This window comes from Periophthalmus magnuspinnatus, chromosome 22, assembly GCF_009829125.3.
Source record: "Periophthalmus magnuspinnatus isolate fPerMag1 chromosome 22, fPerMag1.2.pri, whole genome shotgun sequence".
Lineage (NCBI taxonomy): Eukaryota > Metazoa > Chordata > Actinopteri > Gobiiformes > Gobiidae > Periophthalmus > Periophthalmus magnuspinnatus.
Genome location: NC_047147.1, coordinates 17,487,505 through 17,515,482, shown reverse-complemented (window position 1 = coordinate 17,515,482; position 27,978 = coordinate 17,487,505). Strand labels below are relative to the sequence as shown.

The 27,978-nt window shown below is 42.5% G+C and overlaps 1 protein-coding gene across 2 annotated transcripts; it reads left to right on the top strand.

Moving 5' to 3' along the window:
- The first annotated feature begins 10,091 nt into the window (after positions 1 to 10,091).
- tmem260 (transmembrane protein 260) lies at positions 10,092 to 27,810 on the top strand. Of its 2 annotated transcripts, XM_055231138.1 has the most exons (17): positions 10,092 to 10,313; positions 10,391 to 10,501; positions 12,883 to 12,914; positions 14,019 to 14,170; positions 20,293 to 20,470; positions 20,537 to 20,650; positions 20,894 to 21,073; positions 21,157 to 21,197; positions 22,484 to 22,570; positions 22,923 to 23,031; positions 23,129 to 23,301; positions 24,256 to 24,427; positions 24,820 to 24,959; positions 25,461 to 25,637; positions 26,800 to 26,853; positions 27,094 to 27,178; positions 27,297 to 27,810. In XM_055231138.1, the coding sequence occupies exons 2-17, from the start codon at positions 10,393 to 10,395 to the stop codon at positions 27,552 to 27,554; spliced, it is 2,061 nt and encodes a 686-aa protein (XP_055087113.1). In that variant the 5' UTR covers positions 10,092 to 10,313; positions 10,391 to 10,392; the 3' UTR covers positions 27,555 to 27,810. The 2 variants fall into 2 exon arrangements, with proteins under 2 accessions (XP_055087113.1, XP_055087114.1); XM_055231139.1 differs by lacking the exons at positions 10,092 to 10,313; positions 12,883 to 12,914 and having other exon boundaries at positions 10,396 to 10,501; positions 27,297 to 27,699.
- Positions 27,811 to 27,978: the final 168 nt, after the last annotated feature.

The following is a 27,978-nucleotide window of genomic DNA, read 5'->3' as shown; positions in this document are numbered from 1 at the left end:
CACTGTGAGTTGTTGTTTTTGCCCAACATCTGGCTCAGACATTTGGAGGGCAGGTTCAGCTCCGAAAGGCTGTAGTCATTAAAGTAAATTGGGGATGTGGTCTAGTCCGGTAGTGTGCAGAGCCTTTGAAGTGCAGACTTGTCAGCTGTGAGCACATTGTAGTAGCCTGGATGTTTAATCACTCTTACGTATGAGTTTCATCATTCCTTTGTGCCAACACTTCCCTTGGATCTTTTTAACAAGAAAATGAGACTCAATATTTGATACATCTATTATAGAGATAAGACTTGTGAAGTTCTATCTCGTCGTCATAAAGGGCCTCAGCACAGTGGTTCTCATGCAGCAGCGAGGAGAGGCTATGTTTGTACATGACAATTGACATATCTTTCTCCTACAAACTAATATCAGACATGCCACAAAATGATTTATTATAATATGACGTCTCCACTGTTTGGATCAAGAGAAGAGCAAGTCTAAACGTAGACAGTTATTTGAAGTAAGACTCATTTTTACATAGGCTTTATAGTTCTCAATAAACGTCAGATGTGATGGTCTTTTTAAAGAGCGTCAGGGCCTGATTTAAATGAAATTCAATCTGCTAGTTCAGCTACCTGCAGGGCCCAGGACTGAAATCAGCTCATTCTCTATTGTGCTGTTCCATTACTACCCACAGGGGGGCACTGCTTCCTCAACAATAGAGCGGCTGGCACGAAGCCCACACATCTCCAGCCTGTGGCGGTGCAGAGATGGAAGGCAGGTTTGATGTTAATTATAAAAACGTCTGATTAAAAACACTGTAAATACATCTAAATCAAGCAAAACAAATTAATTAAATTGGCTTGTGCTTACAGTGTACAAGCCTAAATGTGCCACTGGACTCAAACATGGATGCAGTCTATTTATATACGCGGAATTTATTTTAAGTCATTTATCTCGTAGCCATATGGCCTCGTTGCGCTATTCCTAACTGTTACACATATTTTAAACAACGTTCTTCTACCACACATCGTTGAATTATTACGCACAAATCAGAATAGCTTTTATTGGATGCAAAATATTGTGATGGTGGCGCTTTCAATCTTTCACACGTGACTTTATCTCTTCCATAATTCCGGCACATGAGAGGGATTTAAATACAGAACATGTCAGTTGGGCACTGGGAGAGGACTGGAGCCGTGGGACGCCGTGCTTCCTAATTAACATTTCCGCGGTGGATGTGCGCTGGGTTCATACGTCTGCGCATTCGCCTGTTTTTCTGAATGACAGTAGAGACACTGAAGGTGACAGCATGCTAATGTGAGATCACTCATACAGTCTGTGGTGGCTCCCCTGCCTTAAGCGGGGCTAGGTTATGCAAATAACTTAAAATGATACAATGTTTTTCCACTCTGCTCGATTATGAGGACTCGAGGTTCACGTGCGTAATGGTGCGCGCTGCTGGTAACCTGGATGATTCTAATTAACCTTTAACAGGAAATATTATTCGCATGACTTATTCTTCAACATACCATCATTTTGAGGTTAATAAAATAAAAGTTTATAGAGTCTAGTCACTCCTCAAATAGAAGTCCTGTTACACTTCAATGAAAGTATAGGCCTAGTTTTATGTTAGATTGTACATGTTATATATTCTGTGTTAATTGTTAAAATCGATTGTGTAAGAAATTCATTATAAGTGGTCCATAATCACATAGGTACTCCTTGCACTGCTAAAGTGTCACTCAGGCAGGCCTCAACTGCAATGAGCCCACTGGCTGGATGCTGTTCCATCCTGAAAACAAAAACAAAAAAACAAAAAACAAAAACAAAAAACAGCGAACAAATTTTGTAGCTAAAATATGACATAATACTATCTCAAAAACTGAATATTGTACTTTACACTATTCATTTGTCCAAGTGGTGAACAACCTCTGTAGCCATAGCTGCCTAGGAGGCACAGTCATTACTACCACCATCAATTATGATCTGACCTAATGCAGGAAAAGTGGATGAAATATCTTCCCCAGCACCAGGGGACACAATGAGTGTCTGGGGTACCGTGGTCCTATAGCAAAACAAACTTTTTTTCTTTAGGGCCAATTAACAATTTTCCTGTGTGTCTGTGTTATCAATAATAGTGGGCCTATTCATTTTTAGTTAAATAATTATTGAATAATAAGGAATTGGGCCATATTATTTTGGCCATCCTGGGGGCACTTAGTAATTAAAAGTTTGTGGCGTAAATAAACTTTGATACATTTTTCCTCAAAGGTTTTTCAGCATGCTGGGTAATGCATTAGAAATGTTGCAATCACTTTTGTAACTTAAAAACAACAACAGTTTTGTCCTGATCATAGACCAGTTTGACCTTCCACCATTTTGCCTCGGGACTCCCTTTCTTCCTTTGTGTCCCGTGTTCTTTTAGACCTCCATGTGAAATGCCACAGGTGTCTGCAGGCGCCGGGCCAGGCTATCAGCATGACACCTTTGGCGCTAAGTTGGAGGCTGTGATATTTACCTCAATTACCCAGCATGCATCTGAGGCCAATGATATGCAGATCGACATGTGTAAAGAAGAGATAGTAGCACGCTCTCTCAGCACCTCTCCTCTGTCCCTGGCTCTTAGGAACAGTCAACTTGGCAATGGGTTTTATCTCTAGGCAAATTGGACAACCACTGAAAATAAGACAGGGCTGTTTACTTCAAAAATCAAATACAGAAAGAGATGACAAATTTAAACATGTCTGATTGAGCAGCAGTGGCACAGAGAGTAGAGTCTTCGCCCAGTATCCAGAAGGTCGTTGGTTAAACTCTCACCATTATATCCCTCACATTGTCCACTGCAGTCACAATGTACTTGTGACAGGAAGGGCATCCAGCATTAAAACCTGTCAAATCACCATGGCAATCCTAAGTGAATAAAGCTAAAAAGATTACAGAATCCTACTATATTTGGGTGAAAGAAATACAGATAGTTGCTTCAGGTGGCACATTTTTCTATTATGCCATCTGCTGGTAATAGAGGTGTTACTGCTTTGCATTGAATGTTTCACAAAATGGTATTAAACTAAGCTATACCCACTAAAATTAATAAATGTAAAACAGCTAAGCAAACAAAAACTCCGGTACAGGTCAGATCTGTCGAGAAGTGAGCCCACTCACTGTAAGAAAGTATGTTTTTAGCAATAATAACACCTGTCATTAAATAAATGCAAGCTAGATAAGTTCAATACCAAAGCAATAACATCTCCATGGAAAGTAGTAAGCATATAGCTCCAAACAGAAAATTTACATAGTGCACCTTTGAACATTTTGTACAACTCAATTAGATAATTAAAAAAAATATATATATAATTTGAATAAACTTCCATCCTTTATTTTACCCTATGGTCTAACTTGTAGTAAGGACATTCCTGTGCATTCAGCTGGCCCTATGCATCCACTGCTCTCCACTCGTACTGCAGTAGAGTTTGAAGAGGATTACGATTATATCAGGCCTATTTACTATTTCATGTGGCTCTATGATACTCTGTACTCAACCCACTCAGCTCATTACTTTCTCTATGAATAACAAATGAGCTGTCAAATAAAAGGCAAATAAACACAGGCAAGAGGCACACTGATTTTACTAGACAGAAATGGGCCTGGAACGTCACACGATATAATATTTACTATTCAAATACATACAAGAAGGGTTTTTTGTTTCATTTACCTGACTTGCATGCTTCACAAAAGAAGACAGCACAAAGTAGAGCTGGAGTATAGGTATACTTTATTTTCCCCGAGAGATTTATTATAAAAAGTAATAATATACCATACTTTGCCATAAGTATGTTGATGGAGTAGAAAAGCTTGAAGTCTAAGAAATTGAACCTGGGACGATTTTGCTGTGAGGCGAGAGCTCTAGCTGCTCAGACACCATGTACAGAGGGATTGAACATAAATGATATATTTATTCAATTACAGGTGTTTATATTGTTAAAAATGCATTGAAAACCATGAATCGTTTCTGTGAGCAGGGTCGCCTCTCCACAGCTCTAACCTGTAACTTGGCTGGAGGTGTCACTTGAGTCTTTCCACTGAGACAGATATGTTTAATGTCAAACAGTGAAACATTTGCCTGGCATATCTATAATGATATTTTTATACAAATTGCTATCAGTCTGGTCCCTGCACTGTCTGTTACATCACAAGCCCGATCAAACATGATCATACAGATTTGTTTTTTTTTCTGTGTGTGTTTCTGAATCCCAGGCAAGTGAAACATTCTAGGCAAAACAATAAAATCTCCATGGACAGAAGCAGGACCCTCCACTAGAAATAGTTTATCTTTAAACCAAGCCATTGTCAAACATGCACAATACATGGGACGTCTATACAAGTGTTCAAAAGTAGTCTAAGCAAGCTGAAATATGTCCCCTTTAAATTGAGTCCACATCCCTGCCCTTTCCCTGACATCTTTGGGAGGCATGCAGTGTCATGCCTACTCACCCAAACAAGGGGACAAATTACTTCAATTAAGGCGTAATTGCGGAGTGGTGTGTTAATTAAATCTTTATCAGTTCAAGTAAGTGGATTGCTCCCACATGGAACCCACTGTGCCTTCTCTCCCTCCTCCCGTCTGCTCTCAATTCACCCACAACACCTCCATCTTTTTTAAACTGCTACTTTATGCTCCTGGTTGTCACTCTGAAATAACTTGGATTAAGATCATTAGAGCTTGTTCCACCGGCTCTGCCCTGTCCCCAGCTGTTTTTTTTAAATAACAAATATGATAGGGCCTGAAACGCAAGGGAGGGTCCTTGGCTGGAAAATGAGATACAAGATTTATCACAGGTTCCTGGTGTTTTGTCAAAATTGAATCCTCTAATTTTAATTGCTCTCGACGAGGTACGCCGCTCGGGGGAACACAAAAAAGCGGCTCCGTGTGCTGTCCAAGTCTCCGGCCGCACCATTATGCTCCATTGTGCAAAATGGTGATTACGAGTGGCTTTATCCTTGTCATCTATCTTATTTAGAATCATTTAGGTAGCCGCATGCCACAAAGGAACAGCGGTGGGCCCTGTTATTATGTGCATTTGAGACACGCGCCGCTGGGATCATAGGCAGAACCAATCTATCCGGAGACTGAGTGACCCTCCTATTAGAATATAAAAGATGTTGGCAGAGTTTGAAGTGAAAGGGGAAATTGGTTCAAATGCATTGTAAATAACAATAGCTATAATAATGATAAGAGGGGGTAAATAGCAGTTCACGGTTAGTTTGCGGTTTCAAGTCTTTTCCTAGTCTTCAGACATTAGAACTTGTTGCAAGCCTAATTAAAATCCAGTTACTAATCAGTTAATTTCAGAATGGATACTTAAAGGTACACTGTGAAACGTTTCTGGTTGAGGGATACTTCACCTGCTCCCATGAGATGTTATTCCTTCGCCAAGAATAATTCATATGGCATTTATTTATATCTCGATGGAAACAAGCAGATGATGATACCAGATGAAGTTATGGGTCAGATCTGTGGAGAGATATACAGTGAAACATTCTAGGCAAAACAATTTACAGCAGGTGCCGACCGCATGAATGAAGGATATATAGTCACAAATGCATCCTTCTGGAAAATAGTAAGAAGCCAGAGCAACCAAGGACGAGGGAGGATATGTAGACTGGTTAGGTAGTTCATTTTTCTTCGGTCAATTTGCATAATCATGAAAAAAAAACAACAACTAGAGTCCATTAAAAGAGAGTGTATGTTGATGCTGGTTATATTATAGCTGACTGGGAATCAAACTTGCAACCTCCTGGCTGCAATGTGAGATCATCATTTAAACTAAGCATTGTTGGGATACGGCAAAGCAGATTTCAAATATATCCGCCGAAAAGGTCATTCAGGGTGCACACATAGACTACATAAAACAGGACTAAAATGGGACTACTGACCGGGACTAAACAAAGAACAAAACTAGGTTCAAACCGCTCTCAAACTGTATAACAGGCAGCCTTTTGCACTCTAGCTCACAGCTCCTGTCTGCTCTTCCAGGCTATATGCTGGCATGTATCCATAATAATCTAACACTGGACTATCCCGGTTAAATCTGTACAACATGAACAGGAGCTGTGTCCTGTGTGGTTGCTAGATGAGATGAATGGGTGTAATGTGGCTGCAAAGCTGATTCTAAAGGGGCTTAACTGGATTACACCTCATTTCAAGGATGCTTAAGGTAAGATTAAAACAGATACGTGCTAAAGTGAGCAAAATACAAATTCAAATAGACTCAATTTCACTCTCTGGTCTCTTAAGCCACTCTTTCAAGCATGACCATATGTGGGCTGGCCTGTTTTAAACCCATACACTACACAATCACATGCGACCCAATGTTTTAATGGGAATCTGTCACTGAAATGACACATATGCATATAAGTGGTTCATTAAGATGGTGCCAAACAAACTTTCTCAAAACTGCATAACTATAGTGGTAACTTAGTATTTGTTATTAATAGCAATCCAACCCAAAAATGTCAGGTATTGCCAGTGTGTTATAAACGTGAAATGGAGGATTGTTTCTTCAATATAACATTGCTAAAAACAGATTACAGAACTTGAGAAAATCAATAACTATAGCTATGTAACTTTTCTGGTTCTGCCATCTGCTTGTGTTCAGGGAGATGTTATTAGTTTGCCTGAAATAGTAGTAACACAAATATATAGTATGGCATTAAACATATTTGTATATTCATAGAGACAAGGTGACCTCACAGTAAGAATGTATGTTTTTCAAGGTATTTCTCTAGCAACTGAACAAATAGATTGACGAGGTTAAGGGCGACAGTTGGTGTTTGTCCACTGATCTGAAGGGTGGCAGTTTGAATCCCGCTCTAAATGTCTCAGCATTCACAGGGACAAGCAGATACTTGTGTGTACTTACCAAAAAAGCTACACAGTGCAAATTCTTTCTTGTACTACAACAAACACTATGCTGGACTGGCTGACAAAGTGGATCTCAACAGCTGTGTTTCGAATTCAACTGTCAAACCTCTGCCTAATAAATGACCTGCTACTGTTGTGTAACATAAAAATTCATATTTCAAACACTGTCTACTGGACCGTGCTATTCCCTATTAATGCTTTTATCTTATGCTCTAATTCCCCCAAGCGGTAACATTAGAACTCTCTAATCACGCACTTTGGCACATGCACAAAATATGGCACTTATATGCAATCTGGAGCGATAATGAATTTAATACCAGTGCTGCTATTACCCTGGACTAATGTTTGTTAATAAGCAGACGCCATATGGAGCTAGGACTTGTGGGTAATTCCTCTCTTTGGACAAGCTGTCAATAAAACGCATTTTGTGGACCTGGGGGTGGTTAATCCTAGTCGCTCCAGTGATCCCCATACAGACTTGTGAATGCATTTCAAAAATTTGTGTGAAAACTTTGGTAAACAATTGCTTTTTGTATTACCATTTTTGTCCACCTCCCTCTCAAACTCTAGTCCTTTTTTCACTCTTCACCTCGTTGCCAGCGTTGCAACCTACAGCAAAAAACAAGCAAAGATTAGTACAGTGACCAGCGTCCATTTGTAAGGAATGATGGGTAGTGGGTGTGTTATAGAGTGTGAGTATAGAGTAAAACGTGTGTGCTCCAGACTGATTAGACAGGAAAGCTGTGTGAGAATGAAAGTGAGGATTAGCTATAGCCATCTGAGTGGGTTGGGTGCTGACACCACTCCACCCTACCAAGTGCTCAATTTAACCAAGGGATCAGACTCATTTAGGATGGCCAGGGATTATTATCGGTTCAATAGGGCAATTTCCGTATTACAGTAACCCTCTGACCTAAGCAATTCAGCCACTTGTGAGACGTTTAGAAGTATATGCGCCCAGGTTCGGTTATAACAGCATGACCAAAGGCTAAATGAGCACTTAAGTCATAGATTAAAAAGCTATATATATTTAGGTGGGTCGCTGGTAAAATTCTTGGTATTTATGGTGGTAAATTTAACTTTAGGCAGAGCTGTACTCTCTTTTCTACTACTCCAGAATTGTTTTAATGGCTTGAATGGCAAGTTGTTTTTGTATGTATACAAATGCACAAGAAGTTGGGTTCCAGTGTGAAGCGGCTGGGATGAGAATCAGCTCCTCCAAATCCGAGGCCATGGTTCTCGACCGGAAAAAGGTGGTTTGCTCTCTCCGGGTGGGTGGTGAGTCTCTGCCCCAAGTGGAGGAGTTCAAGTATCTCGGGGTCTTGTTCACGAGTGAGGGAAGGATGGAGCGGGAGATTGACAGGCGGATCGGTGCAGCGTCTGCAGTGATGCGGTCGCTGTATCGGTCCGTTGTGGTAAAGAAGGAGCTGAGCCCAAAGGCGAAGCTCTCGATTTACCGGTCAATCTACGTTCCTACCCTCACCTATGGTCATGAGCTCTGGGTAATGACCGAAAGGACAAGATCGCGGATACAAGCGGCTGAAATGGGCTTCCTCCGCAGAGTGGCCGGGCGCACCCTTAGGGATAGGGTGAGGAGCTCGGTCACACGGGAGGAGCTCGGAGTAGAGCCGCTGCTCCTACACGTTGAGAGGAACCAGCTGAGGTGGCTCGGGCATCTGCTCAGGATGCCTCCTGGACGCCTCCCTAGGGAGGTGTTCTGGGCATGTCCCACCGGGAGGAGGCCCAGGACACGCTGGAGGGACTATGTCTCTCGGCTGGCCTGGGAACGCCTTGGGGTCCCACCGGAGGAGCTGGAGGACGTGTCCGGGGTGAGGGAAGTCTGGGAGTCCCTGCTTAGACTGCTGCCCCCGCGACCCGGCCCCGGATAAAGCGGAAGAAGATGGATGGATGGATGGACAAATGCACAAATCAAGACTCAGCTTTTTTGTATTACTTTTTTATTGATATATTTTTACAGTATATCAACTGATGAAATTCAGTAGTTGGAAATTAGAATTAAAACTAAAGACTAAAGCCAATCCCTTTTTTCTTTCCTGGGTGTAAAAGGAACCATGCAACAACACTGTATTGAAGTTAAATGCACAAGTTATGATAGATTAGCATTCACAGTGGTCTTTTATTGCTTTCATGTATATTCTGAGCCAATAATCTGTTCAGTACATTCATTCACGATCATTCAGGATCAGACACGATAGCAGTAACACTATTTGTGCTTCTCATAATGAATCTTCATATGTACAGACAATTTAGACTTTTTGTTAAATGTTTTTGCACAGACTGAACAGCTATAAGATCACTGACGTGTTTGAAGTAGATAATGTACCCTAAGACTTGACCCATAGACAAAAGTTTTATTACAGAACAGATCAGCTGAAAGGTCTTCCTCCAGTAGGCATATGTATTCTCAGTTGTAGATTGAGAGCTCATACTAAGCACCCTTTTACAGACCGAGTAGCTGAAACATTCGTCTCCTGTGTGAGATCTCATATACCTGTTAAGATCACCATTTTGAGTGAATGTTTTCTCGCAGACTGAACAGTTGTAGGGGTGTTCTCCTGTATGAACTCGATTACGCCCTTCAAGACTAAAGTGATAGGCAAATGTTTTCTTGAACAGCAGTGAGGGTGCTGCTCTTCTGTGTGTTTTTACATGACATTGTAAACAAAATTTGGGGGCAAATGCTTTCTTACAGGTTGAACACTTTCTAGTGTGAACTCTAGAAATACAGTTTACAATTGTACAACCTGTGTTTGGCGATGGATGTCTTTTTACCAACAGAGCACTCAGGTCTCTTCCACCTCCTCCAACATGTCTGTCAGTGTCACTAGTCTCTGGAGAAGACTCCCCTGTAGCCTCCTCCTTCTCCCTCTGTGCACATGGGCTGCTGGCTAGAGGTTTCCAGTCTTCATCATTTCCGTCAATTTCTTCCTCACTATCTGAAAAAGGGCACGTAGGTCTAAGAGGCTGTGCACCTGCAGTTTGTTGAAGCAGGGAGGACTGCTCTTCAGTCTGCACACACAGCACAGTACTCACACAGCTCCTCCTCTGTTCCTTCGGTTCTTCTTTAATGGCAATCTTGTTTTGTAAACTTCAGTTAACTAATTATTTTTAACTCTTGCTCTCTTCTTCCGCAGTTTTTGGTCCAAATGCAGGGGTCGTGTAGTATCGCGAGCGTAAGTCCTCTGTGAATAGAGGCGCTGCGCTAAGCTACTAGCCGCTAGGCGGACTGCTTCCGCTCAAACTTCCCGGTTTTGAGTGAAAACGTTTCTGTCTCTCCGCTTTTAGGAAAACATGAACTAAAGTACGAAAAGAAGCCTCTGCGTAATCGTCCTATGAGCCTAATCCCGAGGTGACAGCCTTCTTGTGTCCTAAAAGTTATCGAAAGCAAACGGTAGGTCGCGCATTAGCCTTTTGTAAGTTAGCTAACTGAAATCCGCGAGGCTGCACTAAAATAATTCTCCGGTCTAGGAATGTCTTGGGCGGCGAGGAAAAGCTGGACACTGTGTGGAGCCACGGCGGCCTGTGTGGCGGCTCTGTATGTGCCCTGTGTGCAGAGGAGCGTGCCCGGGGGAGACTCAGGTCTGTGCCACAGAGCTAGCTGCTCCTGTGTGTGAGTGTGTGTGCTCTTTGTGGTCATGTGGTGCATGTTGTAGTCTGTAGTAGCCAATCCAGAGGCAGTCCGCTCCGTGTCAGAGCAGGTGCTGTCCGTGGTCCTGCAGCCTCCCTGAGCCCAGGCCACTGTCACCCACTTTTGATGAACACCGACCTTATTACCACAAGCCAACGAAGCCTTTTTGAGGATGACATACATAACTAATCGTAAGCCAATTTCTAACAGACGTAGTCGTGTAGGCTAACAGTCAAATATATAAATTAGAAAAAAATACTTAGAAGTTACAACATTCACGTGAAGAGTTTTCCCCAGTAAAAATTCCCTTTTATCTCTGTGTATACAGAGTTAACTCGACAAGCAAAATGCAATCTCAAACCACTGGCAACATTTTCCTGCTCCACTGTGGAGAGAGGAAACAGTAAGTTATATTTGTTTTTTGCTCATCTTAATACACTTTTAAATAGGCTGTAAGTCTTTGTGCAGTACTGTTCAGACACCTAACTACTTGTCCCATTACGGTTCTGTTTAACAAGTGTGTTGTAGCAAAAGTTTATGTTTTGGAACAGAGTTCATAGAAATGTCATTTGCTACTCTTAATAAACATTTTCAGTCATATGGTACACATACTTGTGTGCAATAATGTTTGCCTCCTAACTTTACTTTTTCCATTTCCATAACAAGTTGTGAAGGATACTAATGTTTTGGAAAGTTCAGAGGAATGTCATTTGCTCAGTACCTTCCAACATTCTTGTAATGCAGTAGTTTCATTTCAAGCCTTGCACAATTACAAACAGTGTTTAGAAGTGATAGCGCGGTTACAAAGTTGTAAAGTGGACTGGATGGCATGAAGGCTGTGCTTGTTAGGTTTGTGCTGCTCTGGCAGTCGTGCTACAAAAGGGAATGCACACTGGCAGTGAAAGCACATGAAAGCTGGGACAGATAGAGGAGCGGTGAAGAGGAGCAGTGGCCCTGCTGCTGCGGCTGTCGTCTGAACGCCGCTTTGAAAGCCTGGCCAGCCTCTTCTCCACAGCGTTTAGGGATGGTGCAGGATGCCCGCTCTGATAGTGCCAGCTGAACACCCCTGGAATTCTCCAGGTCTCCGTCTCTGTGTCCTAATCTCTTTAGGTGTGCTGTGCCCTGGAGGGGCTGGAGCGTAGCCCTGCGGGGACACTGTTGTCTCGGAATGTGAGTGTGGAAATGATGGGGATTATGGCAGACTGGTGTGGGTGCCCGTGCTCCTCTATCACAAAGAGTCTTGGCACCCATGCAGCTTCCCGTCGACTCCATATTTTCTCTTTTTGGTATTAGGGCTGCACAAATGCCTCTTGTGGCACTGAGATGGCTGTTGGCTGACTGTTGGCTGGCTGTTTGCTGGAGCTACTGTGCTTAGTGCTAAGTGTGCCATTACTGAGAGGAAATGAGAAAGTGTGATGTAAAGTGATGGCAGTGGCCTCATGCAGGTGTGACAGAGCTTAAGCCGCACAGGTGCCTTCATGCTCCATTAGACTGCTCACACAAGTGCAACATCAACAAGACTCCACCGGTCCTGGTTTAAACAGATACATTACTAAACTGCAGATTCAATAAGGGAAAGGATATGTGTTGTATAAGCTATAAACTCTTGTCCATTCTTAGAGAACCCAAACCTGACCCCATATGACTGAAATGGTATGCCCTGCTCAATAACCTGTAGAGGGAGCTCTGTTGAATCCAAACATTATCAAAGTAATTTAATATGAACAAAATTTCAATTTTGCTGAGTGGGAGAGGCAAACATTGGGTGAGAAATCAGTGTAATTTGAAACGCTCTGGATGTATTCTGGCGCAAATGGGTTTGTGCCCAAATACAGCTCCACAAATAGCTTTTGGGGCTGTCCTCTTGAGTCTGTGCTGCACCTCACACTGAGCCTGTCACAAATGTGCAGCCTGCTCTTATTTTAGGAGCTTACCTCATTCTGTGCGTGTCAGCAGCCTCCTTTCTGTTTGGGCCCAATGGACTGAGGAGACACGGAGACAGTGCGAGTGGGAGCAGAGCATGGGACTGCACATTATTCTCACATCAGCATATGTGTGTCTTTGTGTGACAGAGCACCACACATGTTTAGTATGTATGTGCAGAGAAGAGAGGGAGAGAGAGGGGGGAGGCGTCTGGGGAGGGGGAGACATGAAGAGAATGAGCATGCCGCTTAGGAAATGTCACACTGGGAAGATTTGCAGGTTTTGATCCTGGCAAATTAATGCAAAACCCCAGTGCAAGTATTTGATTTGGGAAAACTTTGGGAGCAGTCTTGTCTCTTAATAATAATGATTGGGTTTACATTAATTTCCTCCCTATTCCGTTCCACAGGAGAGCTGATCACCACGGCTTGTGAGCTGGGGGTAAGTATTAGCTGTATTGTTTAATCAATTCACTCATTAACTCTCATAAGCATTAAGGAAGTTTAATTAAGCATGGGCAGAAGCAGATTAATTTACTTTGAGTCCACAGGTTTCCCCCTCTTTTCTATACACTTATTTTACTAAGTTGCAAGTAGAGAATGCTATAATTTGCAACCCGTTTTTCAAATCCAATTAAAATCAATGGTGAGGCGATGGCTTTTGTAGGCTTTGCCTTATGTACGGTATAAGGCTTATTATATCCACCCCTCTTTTTGTGTGTGTAAGCCGCAAAGAATGAAGTAAATCGGGTTACCAGTTCTAATAAGTTTTATTATTTAATAAAGTTTATTACGCCGCTGTGATCCTTTTAGGGAGCCTGTGTCGGTGTCACTATGCCAGTAATCCTGTGGTTAGCACTGCAGTCCGTGTGGCCTGTCTGTCTCCTCTCAGGCCTCCCCAGAGCCTGGAGCCCTCTCTGGGCCCAGACCTCCAAAGCTCTGTTCCTCTGCACTGTCTGTGCCTCTGCTTCTCAGCTCTCAGCTGCAGCTGCAGTTTGCCACAGAGTACCACAGGGCAGACTCATACTCACCTGTCTTTATTTAGTCGCAGTATTTAGATGCGTCGCTCTTTTGTGGTGAAGTAGTTTAGTGTGAAGCCATGTCCCTGACACTGGTCTTTGTGAGTGTGTGGAGGTGACCAGTGCAGTCCCACTCTCACCTTTGTGCTCAGTGTTATTTGAAGAGCGGCCCTCTTCCTCTGGTTCATCTTATCAGAGCAGAGAATGAGCCCGTGTTTAATGACTGAGCCTTATCTGCACAAGGAGACTTAGCGGCTAATTGCTGTGATTGCTGAGCTCCCCCAGGCGACTGCCACTGAGCTCCGAGGTGGTTTGGGGCTGGTGAAACCACGTGCTCTGCTCTGTGGACTCTGGGGAACTACACTGTCCTTGGGAAGAGGCCACAGCAGCAGCACCAGAACACTTTGATGTTAGACAAATGGTTCATCTTATTATTTCCTGCACACGTTCTACAGGCACTTCTGTCATCTTTAATGTTTTTTCACACGCTTGCACTGTTCTCTATAATTTTGTGTGTGTGTGTTTAGGTTGCTCATCCTCCAGGATACCCCGTCTTTACGCTCTTAGCCTGGCTGTCTATGCGTCTTCTGCCCTCGCTGTCTCCTGCTCACTGTGTCAACCTGATGAGCAGCCTCCTGGGGGCGCTGGCCAGTGGTGCCCTCTGCCTCACTGTTTGTAGGTAAGGACTGTGCAAGTCTGACTAAAACCCAGATAAATACATGAAGATGTGGTCATGCTTTTCACTGGTAGTGTTTTTATTATTATTTTGTTTTAATACAATCAATCCATACACAACCAACAAAAGTGTAGTGCTGTCACAACTGTGGGTACTTTGAAGTATACCAAAAACTCCAGGTGGTCAGGTCAGCTTGACAGTGACGTTGCTGATCCCCTGTTTAGTATTCTCAGCCAGGAGCCAGGCATCGTCCTCTCTGTCCCAGCACCCTACCCTGTCTGTTTACCCATCAGCTACCTGGAGTGAGCGCATGCCTCTTTGTATATCACATTTATCCAGCCTCACAACCCCCACTTCCTACTTCCTGGTTCCCGGTGTCACCCCCGCAGCGCAGCAGGCTTTTAGGCCCGACATGGCACGACTTCTCATTCTCTCTCCACTGCTGAGCCCTCACCCCTTCACCCCATAAGAACATGTGAGAACTACGTTGTCAACCACCCTACAATTTGTCCTGCTACTGCTGACCCCACTGTGTTCAATCTTCATCAGTTGTATGTATGTGTGCTCAGCCCTCCATACATCATCCTTATGCTGATGCTAGTCATTTGGGGCTTTGTTGAGGGAAACATATTGTGTCAACATTTCTCTTTTTGTAGCTTTTGCATGCTCTTGCTTTTTAAACGTCTACAAGGCTCACCCAAGAGCTGCACCGGTAAATGACATTGGATGTTTATTTGTCCTCAGTTCTACATAACTGTGCTCTAGTAGTAGTTTGTGTCTTATATAGTCTCTCAGATGCTTTTGATTGTTGTGCACTGGATGTCTGTTTTATTATCTTTTACTTGTAATTTCATTACATTGTATCATTTAAGCCCAAGTTTAATGATCTTATTGTAATTTCATGCTAAGCACCAGGAATCGACTGGATTTTTTTTTTGTTTGGTGAACAAAAGAATATTTGTAGAGTATCAGATATTGTGTGTTTATCACTATTGATAAATAGTGAATACAGAATACTGGTTTAGTGATATTTTACAGTCTTTTACCCTTGTAACAGGAGTGTTTTTGGTTCAGATTAAACCATACGCATGTTTAAGTTTGTTTGAAAGACAACTTTCACTTATTACACTGTACACCAAAACAAATGAGTTTTGGTCATTTTATTTTCAGATGGAAGAATATATTGCTTTTAATACAAGTACTTGAAGGCAGAGTAAATTGTAAAACCTTGAAATTCATCTGGAATACTCCCAACAAGGCAACAAGCCTTTGATGTATCAATTTAAATGAGTGAGCCAGATTGCTGTGTTTAATGTGGGGGAATGTAAGTTGATAGGCTTGGAAGCCACTTCTCTCCCTCATGAGTTTAAATGTAGCACTTAGCTTCCCTTTGATTTGTCAATTACAGTTTCTTGGCTTGATCATGTGGTTTGATGGCCAAATTGCATGTCTTGTTCTGTTTTCACACCATGGTCTGACAAGTCTTTGAGGATGCTGGACGCACTGCTATCGATTGCACTTGGAGTTTCCCAGAAAAACACATATGCCATTTGGAATGCTAAAGGCCTCTGCCACAGCTCTTGAGAGGAATGCTGTCTTTATGGCAGGATAATCCCGACAGCTTGGCGTTCTGTGGCCCTCGTTTCTCAGTTTATCTGCTAAAGCTTCTCACAATCTCTGCTACCTGTGAGGAATCTCTTTCCATTCTCCAGATTATCCTGAGACAGCAGAAACCCACACGTTAGCATAGTGACAGCCGCTCCGGCAAAACAATCCAAAAGGCTGATGATCAGCACTCTGTCTGATCACATGATTACATAACTGCAATGTTACCTGTAAAAGCCCCCCTGCCAAGCTATGGCCCCTGTGGCACAGCTGATTCACAGTGGAGCTGAGCGGGCATGGTGCCATCCCAGCCCTCTGCTCCTTATATGGTCGTACACCATATGCTCCCAAGTCACTGTCCATGTTTCCTTCACCAGGAAGCCCAGGTTGCACTCTGTTCTGGGGTGTCTTTTTAAGAAATCAGAGTAATTCTTTTCATGTTCTGCTTTTACTTTCTCTGGTCCACTATAATCCTAAATTGTTTCTTGCCACATCCAGGGGCTGAGTGGCCACATGCTTATAATGGATGTAATGCATACAGAACTACTTTATATTACATCACATTGGCTGTGAGTATATCTAGACTCAAACAAAATGTTGGCTTCATTCAAAATGTTGACAGAGGAATATGTGTTGCCTGAAACTGTCTTTCCCGTCATGCGGCACCCTTACTATTTTTTAACATTTGCTGTATTTAGATGGCATCATCATTCCAAGTGGCAGGGACAGTGCACTTATTGTGTGTGTAAAAGCACAAGTCAATTTGAGTTTGTCTGCTCAAATAGAGCCCAATCTGTGGACCTTTTGTTCCATTCTTTCAGTATCACATTTGTTATATTGTAGTCCACCAGACCCCCATCGTCAGCATGACCAATGGTTCCCTCAGGACTCATCCTCTAATACAGTTAAACAGATGTCTAATGAAGATGTTATTTCCTCATTACTGGCTACGGGATGGGGCGAGAGCTGCAGAGGAGGAGGCAGGAGGGCTAGATAGGCAGCCGAATATAGTCACACTTTAATATTCCGTTCGCCCGTGGGCCTGAGATTGTGTCTGCTTCGGACGTCAATATCCCAGCGCTCCCAACCACAGGCAGCCTTAATAAGGCAGCGGGCACCAAGGCGGATCAGCCTCTGCAATTACAATTCACACAGAATTAGTTAATGGAATCTATACAGCCACATTTATGTATCACTGGTGTGTGCCTAATGACTTTGTTGGAGAAGGCAGCAGTCAAATGGTATATAGTGAATTGCATAAACATAGCATTTTTGCAAATTGTTTTTCTCCTCTCCCTCTTTCTATAATTTTTGTGTGTCGGGTGGAGATTAAGATGGCATTCTGGGAGAAATTGTCATGTCAGTGGCTGCATTGTTTGAGCCGAATTGCGGTGATTAATTTTACAGGCACTGAAGCGTTCTCCTGGAGGAGGGTTTGAGAGGCAGAGCTGGGCCACACATTCACCCAGTGCTCACTGTAGGAGGAGGGCAGAGGAACCAGGTTGAAATCAAGTCTGACCTTTGATATAAAAATAAGCCAAACAAAATTGCACTATACCAGATCATTTTCTCATATTTAAATTGTATTTTTAATTTTTATTTTTGTTTGCATTTGGGGAATTAGCAGATTGCATCAAAATTAAAGTCTGAATCTTACAAAAAAAAATCCTCCAAATATTTTTTTTTTTACATTTTTTTTTTATTATTAATTATTGAAATTTTTTTTATTAATAACTATGTCATTTATTTTAGCCTATATTTTATATTATACATGCCTGAAATATTCAAAAATAATTATATCAATCCTACTGTTTTAAAAAAAGAACAATGCTTGCTTAGACTGCCTCAAAGCCTCAATACAAAGCTTTCATTTCTGTATCAAATGCCTGGCTTCACAAATCCAAACACCATATGATGCACTTAGCAGTTCCATATAATAGCTGCTAAGTACCCTGCTGTTGTCCTGGCCAGAGGAGAGCCGCGGGGTGTTATCACGGGCCAGCTGGAAACCTCCGCCTTCGAGCAGGCCACCTCCTCCACGGGCTCTCTACCCTCTTAAGGAATGTGTGATTCCTTTCCAGCGCTGCCTCCCCAAACCTCGGCTGGGTTACACTACAGAGGCGCGCTCCTCTGCAGTGGCACGGCTCTGCCATTGTCTGCTCCCCGGGGTGGTGTGGGACAGTCACTCTTTTGGCGTGCTCTATTGTCAAGCCTCATTCAAAACCAAGCTTTTTGTGTGCTGTTATTTAGCACAGGCGCCTGCTTCTGGCACGGCTCTGCAGCGGGTCAATGAGACAAGACCCATTTGGACTGGCAAAAATAAATTGTTCTTTGTAGTAGTAGAAGCTTGTTAGTATTCATACAAAAAGCACATGGTCTTTCTTGTTAATGTGGTACATGTTTTAAGACCCTTTACACTCAGTGGAAATGGACTTTATTTGGTATTCAAAGCTAAATTGTATAATATTTCCCACTTTTTTCACATTTCTGTGGTGACAAGCAGCGTGATTGAATACTGTAGTTGTCAGGGTTGTTATTCTCTTCAGGCCATTGTCACTGAGCCACAACATTTTAACACAGCCCCATCCAGCACTGCATTGAGTTGTGATAACAAGGAGCATGGCCACATTGGTGAGAGGCGATGCCGTGCTTTATCTGTGTGCCCTGGGAGCAGGCGGCCTGGAGAATGAGCTGTGCAGCGGCTGAGAGGCAGCCTGGGGCCCAGGTGGTCCCTGGCAGACAGACAGGTCATTTACAGAGGCACTGTACACACATCACTGAGCTCTGGCGCTCTGACACACTCTAAAAGAGAGATTTGTCAGTCGCTCAGGGAGAATATAGCAGAGCAGGAGAAAGAATATGTGCTGCAGACGTATGGGAGGAAGTGTGAGTGTTGAAGATCAGATGCCAGAACACACAGGGTAATACCCCATCCCCGGACCCCCATCACTCCTCGGCACCCAATGTGACCTCAAATTGCCCCCCTGCTGGAATTATAAGCTACGGGTTAATTGTCATGCGGTGAGGCAAAATGATGGGTGCGGGGGTCTGTACACCTCAACAAAAGTCCACACTCCCTTTCTTCATCCTCCCCTCAACTTAATACTAATTCCTGAAGCGGTGTGGTGAGAGAGACGTCGCTATCTCTTATTAAAAGCCACTCCGAGACGCCCCATCAACACAGCTGACTAACCCCCTCCCCAGCCCTCACTGTGAACAGAGGGAAACGATGGGGAGGAGGAGGAGAGAGAGAGAGAGAGAGAGAGACGAGCCAAGAAAAAGGGGAAGTAGTCGGCGCACAGGACTTTTCTCTCTGCCTTTCTTGCTCTCCCTCTTTCCTGATTTCCTGTGCTCTCCTCAGAAAGCTCCATTGTTCCCCTCGCCTAAGTCTCATCAGGCCTTTTGTGGCTGACTATCACAGCGGCAGGCAGAGAGCTGGAAATGTATAAATGGTATCATGCCTTGTGATTAATGGCGGTGCTTATGAGTCAGGTCTGATAACGGGCTGCTCTCTACTCAATTTCAGATACCGTTAATGGAATCTGTCTTGTGCGATTGTAATGTGAGAGCGCCTAATTTGCTATGGAGCTTGAAGCTGTCACCGGCGAGGGATTGTGGGGTCATAAGGGACCTGGCAGCCGTTTGGCCTGCAGCTTGTATCTGCGGTGCTGAATAGAGCAGCTCTCTGCCTGTCAGTTAGCTGATAGGCTGATGAGGACTCTAAGCCACTCCACACAATGGCGGAAAGGGCCATACTGCCTGACTTCCCTAATTGTCGAGGCTGCAGCTCATATTTCCGAGCCAGCATGCCGGGGACGGGGCTGCTTTTTATTCTATTTTTCCTCTCGCGCTTCCTCAACTTTTCTCTTCATTTTTTGTGAATTTCATCCTTCGTCCCGCACACTTGTCTCACACCCTGCAAATGCACACCCCTTTAACGCACACTTTTTGTCCCCCCAATAATTTGTTCCCCTCTCCCTCCCTCATTGGAGTAAGTGGTGGGTCTTAGCGTATGACAGATTATCCCAAGTTTGCTTCAATTACTGCAAAAGAGATGGAGACAGAACAGGAGAGGATGAAGACCGTACTTTTGTGCTCTCAGTATATTTAAGAAGTAGAGGATAAAGTGCTATCTCCCACACGGCGGTTTCTCTGCCAGCCTGCCCCAGATCAACCAATTGCACAGGAAAGAGTTCCTGCGATACTGGAACATTTCAACTCAGTGTTTTTCAAGGTCTTGTCCAAGAAGCAAACTTGGGCCGAGGAAAGATTAGAATGGGCCTCCAAATTAGTCTGGGGAAGTGGCTGCTTTTCTGGCTGGAAAATTTAAATTATGTGTGAAACTGTTACGAAGCTTTTTGTGTCGCTGCAGTGTACGTTGGGACAAATAGAAAAGATAAAATGGTTTGTTATAGTTCAAATAAAATATAATTGCTTTTCAGTTTACCAAAAGTTGAATATAGTTGGGCTCATGTTATTGAAATAAACTTTCAGAGTAATTTCTCAAACTTTTTGCACAGGTTAGAAGGCCCTGTTCCTGGAGCTGCTATGGCTGGAGGTATATTTGCTGTGTCCAGGCTGACCTGGCAGTGGTCTATGGTGGCTGAGGTCTTCACCCTCAACAACCTTTGTGTTGGTTTGCTCTTCTTCTTGTCTGCCAGCTTTCATTGTGCTGACAATGGCACCCAAAAAATCAAAGTAAGTTAACATCTCATCTATAGTTATTTCAGTATGTTTTTAAAATGCCTTAATGCTCTCTTTTAGATTGCACATTTGGGGGCTTTTTGGTGTGGATTTGGGCTCTGTAACCAGCACACCTTAGTGTTGTACATAGTCATAATAATTCCTTGGGTGATGCACCGTCTATACTCTGAAAAGGTAATGCAATTTACTTTACCTGCAATTTACCTGATGTCTGCAAATTAAAATCTAACATTTTTAAAGAGTTCAAACACTCATTGCAACCACTACCGAATAATCATAGGCTATCATTGACAATCATAGACAAAACTATTAAGATATCGATTAGAACAGTTAATTTTAAGGTTAAAGTTACACACCGCTGCTGATGATGTGATGCTTATTTTACAGAGCTTTATAAAAAGTTGTCTTTGTCTCTAGGAGTTGTCACTGCGCAGGCTTGTGTCTCTGGCAGTTTGTTTTGGGGCTGGTTTCCTGCCATATATCTACATACCTGTGTCCTCCTTCCTAAACACTGCTCGCTGGAGTTGGGGAGACCAGACCTCTCTGTCTGGCCTCCTGACTCATCTGCTCAGGGCTGAGTATGGCACCTTCAGTTTGGTAGGTCTACTAGGTTTATATAGGCACCATGCATTGGCACTATTTGTCTTTTTATTGTTTTATGTGTTCTGTTTTGGTTTTAGGCAAAGACATCAGGCTCTGTGAATATGACCATGATGCTTCAGTAAGTGTATTTCAGGATTTTCGCTAATCATTGTTACCATTCAGTTTCAGTTTTATTTTCTATTGCTAGTCAAGTCAAGTCAAATTAACTGTATTTATAAAGCATATTTATATTTAGAAAGACAATATAAAGTGCAATCTTATAAAACAAATGTCTGAGAGCAGCTACGGCAAAAGCTCGGCCACCTTTTTAGCCGGGACCTTGGAACATCGAAAGTCATCTGGTCTGCTGCTGGTCTATTGTTCTATAAATTCATTAATTTTTCCAGAAATCTTAAATACAGGTTAGAACAAATATAATGCCTTTTGTGTAATGTACAAAGCTAAAATGTAGTAGTACTTTGACAGTAGGTCAGAAGTAAGAATAATAGTGATACCCTGTCAGGCCCATATGGTTTGAAAATACAGGGTCACAGGTGTTGGCAGAGGTTTAGCCTGATCCACGCTGGACCACAGTCATTCGTGGCACCCATCCCCTCTGTGCCTCTGTTCTCCACTACAGCTTTTGTTCTTCTCATTCCTCCCTCTCTCCTGAAAGCAGAAGTGAACCTGCTTAGAGGCCAAATCACTGTGTTCTGTTTCTCCAGCAGTTTGAAATGATCACTCAGCTCTGGTGTTTAAGCGTGACAAGCTGTGATGACAGACACTGCAATAGAGCTGGAGAAATTGTATTTTTTCCTCCACTCAAGCACCCCCACCTCCACCCGAATCCCTCCCTGCTCTCTTCCACCAGCGCTGCCACCACAGTATCATCCTTCCACTGATGGGATGGGGGTGCATGTACGTCTTAAGGCCCCCCCTCTGTCAGGCACCCACCCTTCCCTATCACCCCTGCTGCTTGATGGACAAGCACACCTTCAAGATGGGGGAAAGAGGGGAACATGACAAGCATGTCAGAGTGAAGACGTAAACCCTCTGCAGAAGCTGGGACACTCTCCCACAGACACACATGTGGAGCACTCTCACATAGTGTACATTCAGAGATATAGAGTCTCAATAATCTGTCAAATAGAGATGGGTATTAAGGAAGAGGCAGGAAACTGTGTGCTCTGAGCAAGCGCTCGCTGACTGACAGCAGCTGTGAGGAGCGGACGGGGCAGCGGGTGGTGGATGACACAGTCATTTGTATCTGTCAATCCCATTGAAAGAAGACACGCACGTCCACTCAGTTTGTTTTGATAGAGGAGAGGCCAGTTCATAATTGGTGTCCTTGAGTGTTGCAGCAGTGACAGAAGTTTTTACTTTGGTGAACACTTGATTATTTTGAATCTTTTGTCTGTGTTCTAGAGCCCAGCTGGAGCATTGCCTGGCAGACCTTTCACTTCCTGTGCTCGTGCTGGCAGGAAATGGGCTGCTTCTCTCCATAAATGACAAGTAAGAAAGAAAATACAAAATCAAACAATAAATATAATATTGTTCCTTTCACTTTACAAGCTGCTGTGTTGTAACAATATATGAATCACGGTTAGCTAAACTTACAATGACTCAGTCGGCCTCAGAATATCAATCATGCATTTCTTAACTGGATTTACTTACTTACTTTCCTCTTGACTTGTGGTGTCAAATTATCCTCGGTAATGTTTTTAGTATGTAGTTCAACACACAAAACATTTTACAGTTATAGTAATATCTGTCTAGACAAAATAAATTCTAATTCTATTAGAATTCTAATCAGATTATTATTATTTTGAGTGTTAGTAACAGAATGTGCATTTTTGCATTTCAGAAAATGTGGAACCATTTCCTTGCTTGTGATTTCCATGCTGCTGGTTTACTCATTGTTTTTTGCATGGAGAGCCAACTTGGATATAGGTAGACCTCTGCTGCTAGGAGTGGTGAGACAATGTTATCATTTATTATATTAGAGATGGACATGCATTGACTCTTTGTACAAGGTAAAGCAGCTCTCTGCTGTGTCCTCCCCTCCTGCAGGTTGAACGTTTTTGGCTACAGAGTGACGCTGCAGTGTGTGTGCTGGCAGGCCTTGGCCTGAATCGGACTTGCAGCATTTTGGAGAGGAAACTGGACTGTGGGGCATTGTGGAAGATCACAGGCTGGCTCCTTACTATCACTCTTGTGGGGCATATTGCACACACCAATCACAAGTAAGCTTTGGATAGCACTGCTTTCCTACTTACACACATTTCAAATTTTTATCTTGTGAGGTAAAAGATTTTGATAGAACTTGGTGTAAAGACTAAACCCTGCTGCAAGTTCCTGAGTTAACATGATTAGCTTTTCTAGAAAACTTCATACTGCAGGTCTGAACTCTGCATGTCAGGTTTTCTGCACTCACACCATGGTAGAGGCTAAGGAGAGGCACGGTTAGCACATAGATTCCACTGTGAGAGCTCAGGCTCAGATGTTGGCTGTCCGAAAAGGCAGATTACTCCAGCATAGTGCCGGGAAGTGCCAGACAGCCATCATGGAGCAGCTTTGATCAAGGGGAGTGCATGGCCTATGCTGTCTCACCCATCACACCTGTCTGCCTGTGATTAGATAGGCAGCTAGCGCGATGTAGCAGAGCGGGAGGGGCGGAGATACTGACAACTTACCTTCCCAACACCTTGATGCATACCTGAAAACTCAAACCCTTTTATACCAATAACACTTTATTAAGCAGTAAGGAGGCTTCCAACTATGCTAAAAGTTTAACTAAAGACTAGGGCTGCAACTAACGATTATTTTCTAATCGGTTAATCTTGCAACAATTGTTTTCTGTTAATCGATTAGTTGTTAAGATCGCAAAAGGCCAGGAAGTTAAAGTGAAGCCACCTGAGGACATCCTGGTGGGACCTGAATAAGAGTGTTTTCATCAAAAACACTAACTATACACATTTCCTGTGTCATTTGGGTGTAATTCTTGATGTGTCATAAAACCTCCTTTCTCAGCTCATGACATGTTTTGGAGCCTGTGTATTAACCAATTAATGATTACTCGTTTACTAAAACAGTTGACAATTATTTGAATTGATTAGGTATGATCAATCAATTAACTTGTTGCAGCCCTTCTAAAAACATATTTATGTTAGAAACAAATGTTATGGCTTCAATTGTAGGGAATGCAATCTTAGTACAAACAGTGTGGTGGAAAGGTTTGGCCGGGAGTTACTTGCCTCCGTCCCCAAGAACACCATCATCTTGACCAGAGGAGATCTCCCTGGAAACTCTCTCCGCTACCTGCACTACTGCCAAGACGTGCGGCCAGACGTGCGGCTCGTGGATCAGGAGGTGAGCTGACTGTATAGTAATTACGTAGATACATGAAGTACCAATATGTAGCCAGACCAACTGTTTTTATTTCTACATATATTCTTCAAATTCACAGTGTAATCGTAAGAACCAACTATTTGTGAGGAATTTAGGAGCAAATGCGAGTCATTTTTATTCAATCTGCATTCTAAAAAAAAATACCTACCTGTAAAGTGCGTTTTACATCTGTTTGCATCACATCAACTGCATAGTTGCTAGGAGGATTCATTTATTTTTGAATTAATTGGAGAAAAACATCACATACACATACACATACAAATAGTTCTTATAGAAAAGTATAGCTGACACTCATTATTTAGTTTAATATGTTAAACAGTATGTGCTTATGGTGATATTATTTTTGTCTGTAGATGATGACATACAAATGGTACATTGCCAAACTGGGACATCATCTTCAAGGAGTGCACTTTCCCGGCCACTACTGGGACCCGGTTGACTCTGAAGCAAAACAGACTTTCAGTTTAAAGAACTTTCTGTCACATAATCCACAGTAAGTTATTCTGCAACACTGAGAGAACACAAAGGCCCGGTATAAATGTGAAAGCAAATATTATAAATGAGAGATTGTAGCATAATGGGGGGTAACATTGTTCTCATTGAACAAGTAGGTGATTTAATAAGGCTGAGTTCTGTGAACCTGTGAGTGAAGGAAGAAGATAAGCTCAGAAGGCCGTTACAGCCATAAAAGCACTTTGATGAACCAAAGAGGTCAACTAATCTGCTTGATTTGGTTAAACAGCCTCTGATGGGCTCATTTCAGCTCTCTGCTCTTATCCATCACCCCCGAGGAGGAACAGGGACTGTAAATACCAAGCCCACCAGGGGGCAGTGTTTGCCAGGCCAACATGCCTTGCGTAGTGTGGGGCAACAGTGACCTGGGGGCTCTGAGGCTAATTGAACAATGCGGGTCATCATGTTTTCTAAAAGGTGTTAGTATCACTCAAAAACACAAATAGTTAGTAATAGTAATAGTAATATGTCCTTTTTGCAGAAGAGATGTGGTTACCTGTATTGGCTTGCCTGATGAGGACCAGAGCTGGGTGCAAAGCTTTTCTCGATGGCCCTTTGGTGTATGTGACTACTTAGTGCCTGTTCACAAGAAATTTCATCCTGAAGATTGGGCTCAGCGGACTCACAACATTTACAACTGGAGTGAGCCACACAACAGGTGCATTTAAGTCTAAGCCCCACTGCCACAACATTTTACACATTTTAAACTACAACGTCCCAAGGTTTCACTGAAGCTTTTTAGCATATTTGTATGATTTTGACTCTCACAATTATATTCTAATCATAATAATATATTAATATTTTCGCTGAACACTGATGCTACAGTAATAATTTTACATAAAGGTTTTACAGTGCTCAGGTGACAGTAAAGAACACCAGGAAAATTCTATATTTTCGATTTTTTAAATATAACAAATACTGACATAGCACAGTTTTCTTTGTATTAGACTGCATTACTATGAAGTAGGGCTGAAGCAAGGTAATCGATTAAATGCAACTAATGGATTATTACAATTATCGTCAACTTGGTTATTAATTGAATAATAATTTTCTAAACTTTACACAACCCCCAAAACAAGCCCTGGGCTTAGAGAATGTGTAAAATGAATGTTTTTTTTCATAATAATAATAATTTAAAAAATAGTTTTAAATATACTTAATGAAGCTGTCATCAAATCTTGGTCAAATGTAATAAATATCTCATATTTTCTCAATTGGAACAACTTATTAATTAACAAAAGAACAATCACTAGATAAATCAGTCACCAAAATGATCGTTATTTGCAGCCCGACTATAAAGGGAATATTCTACAATATTTTTTGTTTTTTAACACACAAATCTCTGTGCTCCTTGTGCAGTTTGTCTTTGTGAGTTTGTCTTTGTCTGTGGACAGACACAGCAAAACATTAAGCCTTTGGCCATTTGAAATGAGACTTTAGATGGAGAATAATGACTTTCATATTGCATTTTGTCAATAGCTGTGTCAAAAGTGGAATTAGTCAAAGCTCTGTATTCACTGGCTGTTGCCCGAAGCCCTTCATTCACTTAGATATCCACGGCTGAATACTGTGACATTATTCTGCGCACATTCATGACAACCATGTCCACCAAGACCAACAAGCCAAATATTAGCTCCACAGACCTTTTAAAGTGTTCTTTTGAAGAAGAGGTCACATGTTCACGGTCAACAGCGTATACAAGTGAAACATTCTAGTCCATTTGTAATGTTTCCTAATCTAACACTCTTGTTAACAGAACAATGGTAGTATGTATCCTCAGTATTCTCTCACTGCTAATTTGACTTGTTGTGTCTCAACAGTTTCAGTGCTTCATCTTGGGAGCGTGTTGCTAATGAGGAGATGTGGCAGGCCAGGTACAGTGAGCTCTTTTTACTTGGTGTAGTTGGAGCACATGAAAGCTGAGTCACGATGCATACCAGTGTGCCTGAACATCTCCATAAACCAGTCTTGTGTGCTACAGCATCTACATGTACATTGCATTTGCTGCTGCATCTACATAAATCACTCCATTGGAGTGGTGCGTCTGTGAGCAGTGGATCTGCATGGCTCATCCATCCAGCACTTAGCCCTGAGCCCTTGTGTGCTTTGTTTAGGATGAAGACGGCTTTCTTTCTGTTTGACCTGGCAGAGAGGATGATGGGAGAGGCAAAAGCTCGCCTCTTTGAGCTCTCTTACACCGTGAGTGTAACCAAACACACATTCATATCACAGCGAAAAATGTCATGTCAAGAAAAGTATCATTTGTTGTACCATTCATTTATGCTGAGATCAGACCCTGCCTGTTGTGTGTTTGCAGCTATATAAGGACATAGTAGAGACTTACTCACAGTACCCTCCTAACTGGGATAAAAACTTGGCTCTGGCCTGTGAGAGGCTGCTCCGCTTGGGTCATCAGGGCTACAGTGCAGATAGCATGTTGACCTGCAGTGTGCGACACTTCCGCCTTTACTTACAGAAGGAGCCCAATGATCCACAGGCTTCTGCCATACGCTCTGTCATCACCCACCTGAGCAAGGAAAAGGACCGACTTCACCAGAGGCCAAGGAACACGTGACAGGATCTATAGACCTGTGTGGACTCTGTGAATATACACCCTTTCTCAGGAAAAAATACTTTTCAATTTTACACAGTTTACACTACTACTATCAGAATAATGTTTACAGTTTTCTACATACATTTTCATATGAAGGTTGTCCTATGTGACCCCCATCTGAATGTTTTGATTTGTCCTCATGTCCATGCTGAGGAAAGCCCAATTTGGAAGGCGAAACAAGGGATTAAAGTAATGGTTTAATCTGGAGCAGACTCATGTCATCAGTACTCATTTATCTATCTATCTTCCTATGTTTTGAACTGATGGATTTGATTTTTTTTCTATTCATTTCGACTGGAGCAGCAGTAATCCCCTGTGGATTTGAATGAATTGTTAAATGTGTCAATGCCAAGGACTATTTTTGAGGTGAGTTATAGCATTTAAT